The following is a 14,487-nucleotide window of genomic DNA, read 5'->3' as shown; positions in this document are numbered from 1 at the left end:
GGCGAGATTCCAAGTGTAAATCTTGTGGGTCTATTGCATCCCTAGACTACTATTTATGTATACTGGGTCCACCCATCCGTTTTATGTGGATTCCCATTCGACACAATACCCAGCTATCAGTCTAAACTCTCCTCCTCAGCTGCAGTACTATAACCTGTGTCTCCTCTCCTCAGGGTCACGTGGAGTATCTTCTGAAGTGGCAGGGCTGGCCCCAAAAGTGAGTCTGAGTCATACATGACCTCATACCTTGAATTCCGGGATGCAGTTATCATTATGCGCTATCTGATGTTATGATATCATCCCTGCATGATCTGGTGGTTAATGTGTGTGTGTATGTGTGTGTGTCTCTCAGGTACAGTACCTGGGAGCCAGAGGAACACATACTGGACCCCCGCCTCGTCTTGGCCTATGAGCAGAAGTGAGTATCACTATCCATAGAAGCCGTTTGGACTTGGGAGTAAATGATAGTAAAGTTAGCCTACCAGGAGAAGTGATAGTAAATAATAGTATAAATTATAATAAATAATAGTAGAAGACTAGAAGTGATATTGATATAATAGTCTACCAGGAGAAGTGGTAGGAAATACTAGTAGTAGTGGTTCCTTGGCAACGTTATCATCTCTCTTTCTTTGTTCTCTCTCTTTCTTTGTCCTTCCCTCCCACCCTCTTTCCATCTGTCTCTCCTCTCTCATCCCTTCCCTCCCTCCATCACTCTCTCACTCACCATCTTCTTCTCTTCATCTCGTTCTCTTTCTTTCTTCCTCCCTCTCTGTCTCACTCTTCCCCACCCCATTTTCTCTCTCTTTCTCTCTCTCTCTCTCTCTCTCTCTCTCTCTCTCTCTCTCTCTCTCTCTCTCTCTCTCTCTCTCTCTCTCTCTCTCTCTCTCTCTCCTTGCTGTTTCTCCACCTCCCTCTCTCTCCATCAGGGAGGAGAAGGACAGAGCTCTGGCATACCGTAGGAAAGGGCTGAGACCCAGGAGACTGGTGTTGAGGGTAGGACACTTTCTCCTTCTACACACACTCTTCTAATGTCACACACTCCTCTAATGTCACACGCTCTTCTGTCACACACCGGCTACATTCAGACTGCAGGAAAAAGTGGCCCAAATCAGATCAATCTTTTTTTCAATTCTGACTGAATTCACTCTACTGTTGATCGACATTCGTCGCAATTCTGCGCTGGGGGGGGGGGGGGGGGGGGGAGTCGCTCGGTGAATACAAACATGGAAGCCGGCTGTGATGGAGGTGGTCAGTGGAGGGACAGTGGGGTGACAGTTTTGTACAAGCAACACTTGAGGGGTCGTATCGTAACCGGTCTGTGTTTGAAAGCATATTGACATTTTCATATAAAATTTGTCTCTTTCTCCTCATCCTCATTATCATCTGCTCATGAATTCGCTGGCTTCCACTGCACATCAACTTATAAATGAAACCATAAACGCTAGCTTCAGTGGCCTTTTAATTTTCTTTTTTTTTAACTTCCGTACGACAGTGTGTTGCGTATGCCGTCTTTGTTATTGTTTATTTTTGCATGCGGGTCAATTCAGGATTGTGACCAGTTCATACTGGGATATGATATTGGCCACATTTAAAAAATAATGTGAACAGCCAAACAAAAAAATCTGTCATGATAGTCTATGATGCTAGAGATTAGCAATAACGTTATAACTGATGCGTAATGCTTATTGTCAATCAAAACAGTCAGTTACTGTACCATTTGTAATATTTTTCTTTTCTTTCTTTTCTTTAACATGAAATACAAAATATAAAAAACATGACAACACACAATACAATAATAATAATAATAATAATAATAATAATAATAATAATAATAATAATAATAATAATAATAATAATAATAATAATAATAATAATAATAATAATAATAATAATAATAATAATAATAATAGACAGGACTTCACAGGACAATAACCGATTTGGGGCCAACCAGGTATATATACGTGATTGGGAGCCAGCGCTTGACGGCCAACCACGTGTTAAGCTTGTTTTTGTTTTTATTCCATTTGAATATCCCGGATGTTGTCACAGAGCTGTATTTTGGCTGGAAAAGGCATATTGGGACTCCGAAAGTGCAGTACCGGCCAGATCCTGGTATTGGCGCTGTCTCGAGAATGCAGTTTCCCCTATTGCAGACCGGGTGTCACTTTTTTTTGCTCCGGGTTAGCTTTTCTGTTAGCCTAAAGCTATGGCTTCACCAGATCGCCTGGAATACTTTTTGCGAGGCCAAATTCAGTATGCAGTAAAGCAGGGGTCTCAAATTCAATTTACCTGGGGGCCGCTGGAGGTAGAGTCTGGGTGAGGCTGGGCCGCATCAAATATTTCACAAAAAAAGGGTTTCAAGTATTAAAAAAAAAAGTACAACTGATCCAATCTTCTCAATCTTTAGCAATAACATTTCAGAACATGAACAGTTCTTCAGAACATGAACGGTTCTTCAGGCTTCTCAGTGGTGTCAGTGGACTCATCCACAGCTATGGAAATGCACTGTGCATTTTTTTTCTATCACAAAGCTGTTTATAAAAAAAATAGGTAAAAACCATATTATGCGTTTTCATCAATAAATAAATGCCCCACATTTTTTTATAGATTGGGGGCCCCACATTTTTTAATAGATTGGGGGCCCACAAATTGAGTTTTTCATGGGGCCCAGAATCTCCAGCTACGCCCCTGGCTGGGACTTTTTCCGTCCATTCACCTTTGAATTGCAGTCGACTTTTCTTTTACTGACCATCTTTGAAAATGCCATATTGTTCTGCTGGCTGCCTGCTGGCGAAAATAGGCTAATAGCTACATTTATCTCACAGAGATAAAACTGGGAGTGAGTTTACTGTAGATGCGCAGCGCTGTTAACTCTGCTCCGACTTGAACTCACTGAAAGAGAGAGACGACATGGAGTCCGTGAAGACCCGCCCTACTCCCCTACTCTGCCTCTGATTCGCAGACTGTGGGTGAGGGGGAAAAACGCTGACGGGACGTGTATGTGATTGGACCAGACTCGTACACAGACAGACGGTGGCAGTGCAGGCGGACAGCGCGCAGCACTGCTCGCAGAGAAGAGAGATAGCGAGGATGCATTTGCTTCCACTTCACTTGATATCATATCACTCCGGAATCACGTTTCAACCAAGTCACTAACATAACGTTGCTGTCATGAGCCTGCGCTAATGCGCTATGGTAGCCTACAAGTGATCAAATAAATAAAACGTCCAACTCTCGCGCAACGACTCGGCAAACAGTAGTGCACGGGCCGCATTAACACTACACTTTGATGTCCAGTAGGGGGCTGCAAAATATCATCCCGCGGGCCGCAATTGGCCCGCGGGCCGCGAGTTTGAGACCCCTGCAGTAAAGGAATATAGCATCAGCCAATGGACATATCGATCTACCAGATGTCGATCAAATAACTGGGAAATTATTTTTGGAATCCAACCGGCCACAGGTAAGAGCGATTTGACGTCAATTTCAGTCTGATCGGGCCTTGTTCTCATAGCCATCCACCCGGTCAGCGTATGATGTTGCAATAACGAATGCCGTTATTGGTAATCAATAATCGAAAACTTGTAATGAAAAGCTGGCCTCATAGAGTGGGGCCTGTCTAATCCCAATGGCCCCGAATGTGATAATAGTACTAACAATAACAATTCAGATTCAGATTCCTTTATTGAGCCATTTGTGTAAAACACATTGGTAATTGTTGCAGCAATACAGTGTATGCATTCTTTCTTTTTTCACAGTAAACAAACACCAACACAGACAAGAAACGAAAACAGTGCAGTGGGGGATTAATCAATAAATAAAATACTGAGGGGGGGGGGCCTGAGGCATTGATCAGCCTGGCGGCTGAGGGGAAGAAGCTCAGTCTGTGTCGAGCTTTCACAGCCTTTGGGATCCTCAGCCTTCTCCCAGAGGGGAGCAGGGTGAAGAGGCTGTGACCGGGGTGGGATGGGTCGGCCATGATCTTTCTCGCCCTCTTCAGCGCCCTGGAGTCGTGCAGGGACCTGAGGGAGGGCAGGGGACAGCCGATCACCCTCTCCGCGGAGCGAATCACCCGCTGCAGCTTGGCAAGATCTTTTGCCGCTGCAGCAGGGAACCAGGAGATGATGGAGTGGGTGAGGATGGACTCAATGATGGCCGTGTAGAATTGGGCCATCATGGTCCTCGGCTGTTTATATTTCTTCAACTGCCGGAGGAAGAACATCCTCCCCTGGGCCTTATTGAGCAGGCCCGTGATGTTGAGCTCCCACTTCAAATCCCGGGAGATGGTCATGCCGAGGAATCGGCATGACTCCACGGAGGTCACCTGAGTGCCTCCCAGTATGATGGGAGGGGGCAGGGCTGCTTTCTTCCTGAAATCCACTACCATCTCCACTGTCTTTTGAGCATTGAGCTCCAGGTTGTTGCAGCTGCACCAGCTCTGCAGCCTCTCGATCTCCCTCCTATAGGCCGACTCGTCCCCCCTGGAGATGAGACCCACCAGGGTGGTGTCGTCAGCGAATTTCAGGAGTTTGACCGAGGGGTGCAGAGAGGCACAGCTGTTTGTGTACAGGGAGAACAGTAGTGGGGATAGAACGCAGCCCTGCGGGGAACCGGTGCTGGTGGACCTAGAGCTGGAAATGCTCTTCCCCAGCCTCACCCGCTGAGACCTGTTGGACAGGAAGTCGGTAATCCACCTGCGAGTGGAGGCCGGCACCTGCAGCAGGGATAGCTGGTGCTCCAGGATGGGTGGAAGGATGGTGTTGAAGGCCGAGCTGAAGTCCACATACAGGATCCTGACATAGTAGACTCCTACAGGTCGGTTGGTGCGCCTGCGCAGTAGAATCAGGAAGTGTCGGGGGCAGCGTGAGCCTCCCACGCGTTACTCCTCGCCACTGAGAGATCGAGCTGCGCAGGTGAAAAGATGCGACTGCTGTTACCTCAAGTACCGGAGGGGACTTGTGCTATGTATGACTTAGTCCACATTGCAGCCGGCTTGTGGGAGGCAAGAAACAGCGTTCGTGACAGGGGAGGGTTGAATTGGATGATACGAAATTGGGATGGGAGAAAATATAGAAAATGGGAGAAAAAGTGGATCAAAAAAAACAATGACAATAGAATAACAAAAATAATAAATAATAATAATAATAAATTCAACCGCACTTTACATTTGTAAAAATCTCAAAGTGCTACAGGAGATAAAAGACAAAAAGTTAAAATGAATAAAACAACCAATGAAAATGGAAGAACATAAAAATAAAATAGATTAAAATAATGAAAAAAATTAATAAAAGTAAAAATAAAAGTAAAAGAAAAATTCAGGCAAAAGCCTGGTTAAAAATAAATGTTTTTAGGCCCCTTTTAAAAGCCTCAACGGATTGTGGTGCTCTCAGGTGGATGGGGAGAGCATTCCACAGTCTGGGTGCGGCAGAAGGCTTGATCGCCCATGGTGTGCAGCTTAGTCCTGGGGGCTTTGAGGAGGTAGGCTGTGCCGGAGCGGAGGGAGCGTGAGGATACAGAACATACAAATCTAAATTAAATTATGCTATTACAGACGCCACAAAAGACATTTCCTCCCCCACCCCAGGACCCCCGGACCCCCCAGGACCAACACCCCGACCCCGCTCCGCTGCTAGATAGTGGCTTCAACTTTTTCGGCCGCCGAGACCCACAGCTCAATGCTGGCCTGTCCAACCCCAATCACACGTGCAGTAGAGATTTCCATATAAATTACATCTAGTAGTGTCAGAGACCAATTAATCATTGTGAGTTTCTCAGGTTGTTTCCACCTCATGACTATCAGCTTCTTGGCTGCAGTAACGCCCGCCAGAATGATAATTTTCTGTTGTATGGATGCCGGTAGTAATGATATATAATTTAGGAGTAGTGTTGCTGCTGTAAGTGGAATTGTTATGTTACATAATGTTTGAACTAGTGCTGTCAGGCGATTAAAAAAATTTATCTAATTAATTACAGGATTTGTAATTAATTAATCTAATTAATCGCATTTTAATCGCATAACCATTTTATGCCTGATATTCTATATTCTATAATCATATTTCAAATTGCATGTGTCCGGATGGCAGAATTCAGTACTGTATCTACAAAACCTTCTGTTTAATCATCTTCCATCTATTAATTTGCTTAGATTTTTCAGGTCTGGTCAATTTGAGCATAGTGTTATTCACAGTCAAAGATACAATTTTTTTTTTATTGATATTCTCATTTGGTTCATTACAATTTACTCAAGCCTAGTAACAGACACAGTATTTCTGACACTGGGAATACATTCCCTGAGATCCATAGATGTCCCTAGAATCAGATACCAAGAACATGCAAATGGACCATATAAAAAAAAGTCTGTAATGTGTATTCTACGTTCTTATGGAATGAATGATATAAAAAAATAATCATAAAAAAAGAAAAGAAAAAAAAAGATTTGTAATTAACACTTTGATTGCCTAAGGCTAAATTCATGATATACCATAGGTTGCCAGCTCTATTTGTCTATGGAGAAGTTCCCCTTCTTTGCAGAGCTATAACTTTTTAAATTCTATTGCTAAATTGCCATTATTAGGGCCCATTCAATGTCCTATATGTATTGTTCAGGGTGAAGCAACGTTAAACTTTTTCATTCACATATTCATACTAAAGTATGGTCTAATGTATAAGTATGTTTTCATCTCTTTCTGCAGCTTTCTCCAGAACGTGATCTATAGCCCCAAATGCATTATATTGATGATGAAATACAGTTTGATGGCAATCGGCGCGATATAAAAAATTCCAACTAGACATGGTTCTAGAAGTTACTACACGTCATCTGATGATGACCGGATGGGCGAGGGGGCGTTTATAATTCCGTGGGCAACATTATACCATTCATCTAGTGTGGGTCATATGTTCATCAGATCAGTTAGTATAGGAGACATTGAAAAATAACGCTGAATCTTACCATATCTTCCTCGCGCCGTTGTGCGATGAGCGTGGAACAGACATTTTCCTATTATGGGATGTAGAAATATCGGGTCCATTTCCAGCTTGTATAATAGTATATACGTCCAAATCATGTTGTTTATCGAGTTATTGGCAACGGATCGCTATGTATTGTGACGAGCTAGAGTGCCGGAACCTATACAGAGTGCCCGGAAGTAATATGGGTGAATAGCACATCGTCCAAGTAACTTCCTCTTTGGCGATTGCGCCGATCGGCCACCAGATGGCGCTCTTGAACCGCTAGAGGGTTCAGTGGGGCTTTTTGGTGGGTCTCAGGCCAGCGGATGGGAAATATGAATCCGATCACAGATTTTTGAAATATTGATATCAAAGACGAGTTACGGTGTCTTCGGCAACTTGAGCATGGCAGGGAAGGACGCCTAAACTCGTCTTCTGGCAGTTAAAGTGTTAATTTTGAGTTCATTTTCATAACGCGATAATTTGCTGTGTAATAACTCATCTAATTAACGCGATAAACTGACAGCCCTAGTTTGAACGTTTAGTTGTTATGGATTTCCAAAAACTAGCTACTGGTGGGCAATCCCAAAACATGTGCATATAAGTGCCAATGGTCCCCAGAGCGCACAAAGTGCACAGAGAGTCGGCCACCAGTCCCATAGCATACAGCTTCCTAGGTGTGAGATACATCCTATGAATATAATTAAAATGTATTTATTTGCTGGTGATTAGGGTTGCGGGAGGCTAATGTAACATTAGTCCAAATATCATCCCAGTCAAACTCAGTCTAATTCCGGGATGTCCCCTCGCCAGACTGTATCCAATGATATGTTTTTATATGTGGATTTGATTAACTCATTGGCTGCCAGCTATTAGCCTTATCCTGTGGTAGCGACTGCCAAGCTGTAAACGATGGGAGTTAGCCACCTTGTTTGTAGAGCTAAATCTATATTCTATATTATAGCCATGGATACAATACTATAGTAATTTGTAGTAAGTTTCTGATGATTTGATTGTCAGTAACGGCATTCGCATTGAACACTAAAAACGGTTATCAGCCCGATCGGTACAAAAGCCTTGCAGGATCAAGCTAAAATTGATGTCAAATCGCCCTTACCTGTGGCCGGGAGTAATCCAAAAAGAATATTCCAATTGTTTGATCGCCATCTGGTATATCCAATGTCCATTTGCTCGACGGCATAATCTACCATAACATATGGATCGGGCATATTTGACGGGCTTTGCCTCGCCCGAGAAGGAAAAAATGAAACCCGAGACCTGGGGCCGTCCCACAGCCCAGGATACAATGTTAGAAAGGGTGCTCGATACCGCCGTCTAGCGTGATGCGGCCCGTATTGCACCTAGGCATTCTCAATGCGATTCCCAATGTTAACCCAGAGTCAGTGGGCCTGTAATGAATAGAAATATCGAATAAAAGAAATAACAATCAAATAACGAGTATACTCGTTGTTGGCCAATAACGAGTATAATCGACGTTGGCAGGGAATGAGTTAAGAGTGTATACAAATCTATTTTTTTGTATCTACTTTTTCTCCCATTTTTCAATTTTTCTCCCATCCCAATTTCGTATCGTCCAATTCTACCCTCCCCTGTCTCGAACGCTGTTAGGCCATGCCTCCCACAAGCCGGCTGCAATGTGGACGAAGCCTTACATCACGTGTCCCCTCCGGTACTCGAGGAAGCAGCCGTTGCATCTTTTCACCTGCACAGCGCGATCTCTCAGCGTCGGGGGTCTGCGTGGGAGGGCAGACACACCAACCGACCTGTAGGAGTCGCTGTCCACAACGTCCGATCCCCACCCATCAGCTTCCCACCCCCTAATACTGCCAATTGCATTAGTATGAACGACCAACCAAGCTGATAGCAATGCGGAGAGCTGGGCTCGAACCCAGCGTCTCCTGCATTGGTGGCGAGCGCCTTGCCCACTACACCACTTAGCCGCTCAGAGTGTATACAAATCTGAGACAAACCCTCTTGAGGTTGTTCTGTCTCTCCCTGATAAGCTTAATAAAAGGATGTGGGTGTAGTGCTTGAGCCCACGGTACCCCATGCGCCTTGAGCGCAGACCTTAGTTGTAAGTAGAGGAAGGACACGCCGGGGAGATCATAAAATTCTCTAAGGTCCTGAAACGCTCGAAGGCCATTTTTATCGTATATATCCCCCAGAGTATGAACTCCCCTTCTCTTCCATTGAGGAATACTAACGGGTTTGTGCCCAACAAGTAGTTGTTGGTTATGAAAAATTGGAGAGTCGAGGTGCCATGGGCATTTGACAGCACAAGACTTCTGTATATTACGCCATGTTTGAATCACGTGGGATATGATCGGTCCATATGGTAATTGGCATTTTGATATAGGGGTACTCGAGTATACTACATCTTGTAATCTTTGCGGTAATACCGCTGCTGCCTCTAAGGAGGGCCACGATACAGCAATTTCAGGGTCAAACCAGCTTATCAGGGGTCTCAGCGAGAAGGACCAGAAGTACAACTTAAAATCAGGGATTGCCAAGCCCCCATCCTGTTTCCAATGTTGAGTGGTAGGTCTTTTGACTCTTGGGCGTTTGTTATTCCAAATAAATTTAGATATCATAGTTTGTGTCTTGCGCCAGTGGTCTATTGGAGGTTGTATGGGGAGTATTGAGCTAACAAAATGTATCCTGGGCAGTACATTCATTTTGACTATGGATGCCTGCAACGAGTTAGGAAGGCTCGACCATCTATTTAGATCTTGGTGTATTTTATTACATGTGCCTGTGAATTTATATTTAGTTGTCTGATTTAGGGTGGGTAAAATCTCTATGCCTAAGTATTTAAAGTGTTCAACTATGGGGATGTCAGCCGGTAGTTGCACCGCTTTGGCCAACTCATTAATTAAGAGGTAAACAAGCTGATTTGGACCAATTCATTTAGATTTTTATGGGGGCGATTTCTTCTGTTTGTCTTATAAATTGAGCTAATGGTTAGAGGGAAAGCGTGAATAGTCCAGGGCTCAGAGGACAACCCTGTCTAGAACAGGGGTTCCCAAACTTTTCAGGCCGGGGCCCAGAAAATAAGGCGTCAGAGAGCCGCGGCCCAATGCACATCGTCTGGCTTTTTTTTTTTTTTTTTTTGTCAGGCGACCGATTTTTTAAGCCAAATATCACTTCAATCCTATTAAGTTAGTTCAAGTTAGTTATTCATTTATATGTGCTATTTATGAGAGGGCTAACCTGTTGCAAAATAATAATGATAATAATAATAGCCTCATTAAAATACTATTGTTGCTTCGGTTGTTTTCAGCGTTTTATGTGCATAATCTGTTATTTAGTTTGAAATGTTCGTTGAAATAAGTAGATTTTTCGTTTTTGTTTATTTATTAAGTTAATATAAAACCATATAGTCACATTTTAGAATACAATAGAATAGAATTTTAGAATACAACTAGAAACACTGTCCTGGCCTGCTTCTAAGTTCAGTGGCCTGACAAAAAAAATTAAAATTAAAAAATAAAAAATAAAAAAATAAAAAATAAAAAAAATATATTCTTTTATTTATTTTTTTTTATTTTTTTTTTTTAATCATCTCGCGGCCCACCAGTGGCTGCTCGCGGCCCACCTTTGGGTCGCGACCCCGACTTTGGGAACCACTGGTCTAGAAGACCTAGAGACCGGGAAGAGTGTGGAGCATATTTTGCTTGTCATTATCATTGCTGAGGGTGAGGCATAAAGTACTTGAATCATATGTATACATTTCTTTCCAAGCCCCATAGTCTCCAGCACCGATATGAGATATGACCATTCTAGTCTATCGAAAGCCTTCATGGCATCCAGAGACAGAACAGTGGCCGGAGTTATATTGTCCTTACTGTTGTCAATTACATGCAATAATCTTCTAAGCGACCCTGAATAAATACGGTTTGATCACTATGTACCAGCACGTTCGTGGCGCCAGCACTTTGGCAAACATTTTAAGATCGGCCCAGAGAAGACTCAGGGGCCTATAGCTGCCACAGTCATTGGCGTCCTTGTCCTTTTTGAGTAGTAAAGAAATTAAAGCCATATTTACATCTCTCTAGAATCCCCCATGTTCAATGGCGTGTTCAATCATCTCAAGCAACAATGGGCCCAACTGGTCCCAGAATGCTAAGTATAATTCAGGTGGTATCCCATCCCAGCCGGGTGCCTTACCCCTCTGGATCTCAGAGTTCTATCAGAGTGATTGGTCTCCCAAATTCCTGGCCTCCTCCTCGGATAACTTTGGTATTTTAAGCCCGCTAGTAAACGCCTCCAATTTAGAATGATCAAAGTTGACCTCTGAGCTATACAGTTGTGAATAAAATTATCTAAAAGTGTCATTGATCTTTTTTGAATCCGTTGTAACTACTCCTTGTTGTGTCCTGATTGAGGGGATATCCAAAATGTATCATTCGATCATTAGTCTTGTCTAAGTATGGAGTTTATTTCCTTTTTAACTATCTTCCATTGTGTGTTTATTTGTTCATTGTAGTTAGTCTGCAATGAAGCATATAGGTATTTAAACAAGTTTTACGCAAGTTGGAAGCAAAAAGTGTGACATGACTTCTGACAAAGCCCTTTACTGCATTCCACAGAACTCTAGGGTCTTCCACCGTGCCAATGTTAATCCTCAAAAATTCCCTTCATTTTTCTCTGAATTCTGTACAAAGGTTTTCGTTTTTTAACAAGGATGAATTAAAACGCCATCTTGGAGCGCTTGTGGATAGTTTGCCAAATGATGCTGTAAAATAAATCCCTTTGTGATCTGAGAGAGCTAAGGGAACCAGCGATACATCAAATTGATCAAACAAATTAGGAGATGAGAATAAGTAGTCAATTCTAGAAAAGAGTTTGTGTCTGGCTGAAAGGCAAGAGTAGTCCTTTAAAGTAGGATTGACTATGCGCCATAGGTCAGTGAGACCAGTATCACGGGCCCACGTCCTAAGGGCATTACAGGACTGTTTTTGGTCATATGTTTCCGAGGAACCGGATCTGTCCATCGTGGAGTCCCAGCACGCATTGAAATCACCACCCACTATGAAAGCGTATTCATGGAGTTCTAACATTACTTTGGTGATTGTTTTGTAAAACTCTGCATCAAATGTATTAGGGGCATATAACGCGATTAGTGCTATTTTCCTGTGAGAATATTCAACCTTTGCCATTGTTATCCTCCCTTCCGTATCCGCCCACATAGGCCTGCCGCGATAAGCAATAAATCGATTAATTGCCGCGATAATTAAAATGAATGCAATGATTTTGACGGGCGCGATTAATTGCTATTTGCGCGTTTGTTTTAATGAGGCGGAACCAGTGCCCCTTGCAGTCTCTCTCCGTGTGGGTTGGCCGCTGGCGTTACTACAGAGCACAGCACGGGAGCTCCATGGGGCAGTAGCAACGCCACATATAGCTTAACTACATTTCTCAATAGTGTTGCTCCTTTTAACCAAGTAGCGTTATTTGTAGTGTAACGTTAGAATAACACAGAATAACGTTAATACAATTACATGCATCATTGTTTACAATGAACGGGTGGGGCTAGTCAAAGGACTGGAGACGGGGACAAGTTAAACATGAATTAATTTATTATAACGGGTCGTTTTCGAGTCGTGCTGCAGTGCCTACGCACCACAGCTATTCTATTATATACTGCTTTGACGCTTCCTCCTCATCGTTGATTGCCTGTAGTAGCTGCATCTAATGTTAGTAGCTAACGTTAAAACTAAAAAACACAACCGGACGAGGACAAGTTGTCGGCTAGGATAATCACAACAATACTTCCGGTCCGGTCGGTGGGCTTCAAAATAAAAGTCTTAAACACCGGAAAAGACGGAGCGGTGGGCTTCAAAATAAAAGTTTTGGGAAATAAATTTCTCAAAAAAATTCTCTAACCGGTCGCAATAATATCGCTTATCGCGATATTTTCGGGGGCAATTAATCGCCCAGCAAAATGTGTTATCTGTGGCAGGCCGCGGCCCCACACATCTAACACCTTGATATCCAGATTTGTAATAATTAAGTTACATTACCTCCACTCCGTCTGCACTGCAGGAAGCTCAGTTAATTCCCCAAAAGAATTTGAATACACAAATGTGGCTGGGGGAACTGTATTCACTGGACTATAGGTCAATAGAAACAATACCAAAAAATAAAAAATAAAAATCACATCCCCCCCCCCCCCCCCCCCCCCCGATTATAATATATTCTAACATTTCAAATCGATGCAGTTGAATCATCACATTAGGATCGATGCATTTAGATTAATCGATGCATCGTTACACCCCTACTTAAGAGTGAACGTGAGATAATCCAACAAGCAAACTAGCTGGCTGCTGTCATTCCTAACAGCCAACGTCAATGACCAAGCTAGCGTATTTCCGGGAACGAAAGCATTCATTTTGAGCGTTACTTCACTGATGACATGATGGCGCTGCAACGAACGGCTGCCTCTCTGATCGCTCCGTCGAGACTGTGCTTTCTTTTGTTAATTTTTATAGTATTAAGAGTTTTATTTGCACCTACTGTTGGTGCATTATACGTGTATGACCGTCAGTCAATCATTGACATTGGATTAAAGAAAACTTACCGATTGGATTGCTCTCTGGATCGGATTGCCGAACAACAACAATGGCCAGCGGAGATCCTTTGTTGTGGCCATGGCCAAAGCCAGGAGACGCCACGACGAAGAGGGAAGAGAGCCGGAGTCCGGAACAGACTGAGGTCCAAACGACACAGAACCACATTGCCCAGCATATTGTTGGCCAATGTGCAATCGATAGGGACTAAACTGGACGACATCAGAGCACGGATCCAATTCCAGAGGGACATTCGGGATTGTAACGTCCTCTGTTTCACAGAAACTTGGCTGAGTCCAGATGTCCCGAATCACGCAATAGAACCGGCAGACCACTTCTTCGTCCTCCGCAAGGACCGGACGGCAGAAGAGTCACTAAAGTAGAAAGGAGGCGGCATTGCCTTCATGATAAACAAGGAGTGGTGCGATGTAGGCAACGCAAAGGAACTGTCTAACCACTGCTCCCCAGACCTGGAGTTTATCACGATAAAATGTCGACCCTTCTTCCTCCCAAGAGAGTTAACGTCCATCATCCTCATCGGAGTGTACATTCCACCACACGCGAACACTGGGGTCGCACTTTCAAAACTTCACGACGAGGTAAACAAACTCCAGACAGCTAATGTTGACGCTGCCATTTTGGTTCTGGGTGATTTCAACAGCGCGCGTCTTAAAAAGGTGTTGCCGAATTTCTATCAGCATGTGACCTGTCCCACCAGAGGCGAGAACATATTAGACCATGTATACTCGCAATTTAAGAATGGGTACAAGTCACAGGCTCTTAGTCCATTCGGTAAAAGCGATCACGCCGCCATCTTTCTTTTGCCAAAGTACAAACAAAGTCTCAAGCGAACGCCGGTGGTCTCGCGAGAGGTTAAGCGTTGGGCCGTGACAGAGGAGTCACTCCAAGCTGCACTTGAATGCACAGACTGGAGTGTATTCCGTGATAACAC

At 43.6% G+C, this 14,487-nt stretch overlaps 1 protein-coding gene across 1 annotated transcript in view; it reads left to right on the top strand.

The window, feature by feature from the left end:
* The window catches only part of cbx7a (chromobox homolog 7a), a 48,967-nt gene that overhangs the window by 1,368 nt on the left and 33,112 nt on the right, over positions 1-14,487 (top strand). Inside the window, exons 2-4 of the mRNA XM_084330014.1 lie at positions 174-217; positions 353-418; positions 927-993. Of these exons, the coding sequence (XP_084186140.1) occupies positions 174-217; positions 353-418; positions 927-993 (177 nt within the window). The remainder of the gene's footprint in view (positions 1-173; positions 218-352; positions 419-926; positions 994-14,487) is intronic.

The sequence above is a fragment of the Notolepis coatsorum genome (assembly GCF_963971535.1).
Source record: "Notolepis coatsorum genome assembly, chromosome: 14".
NCBI classification, from domain to species: Eukaryota; Metazoa; Chordata; class Actinopteri; order Aulopiformes; family Paralepididae; genus Notolepis; species Notolepis coatsorum.
This window is presented reverse-complemented; position numbering and strand designations above follow the sequence as displayed.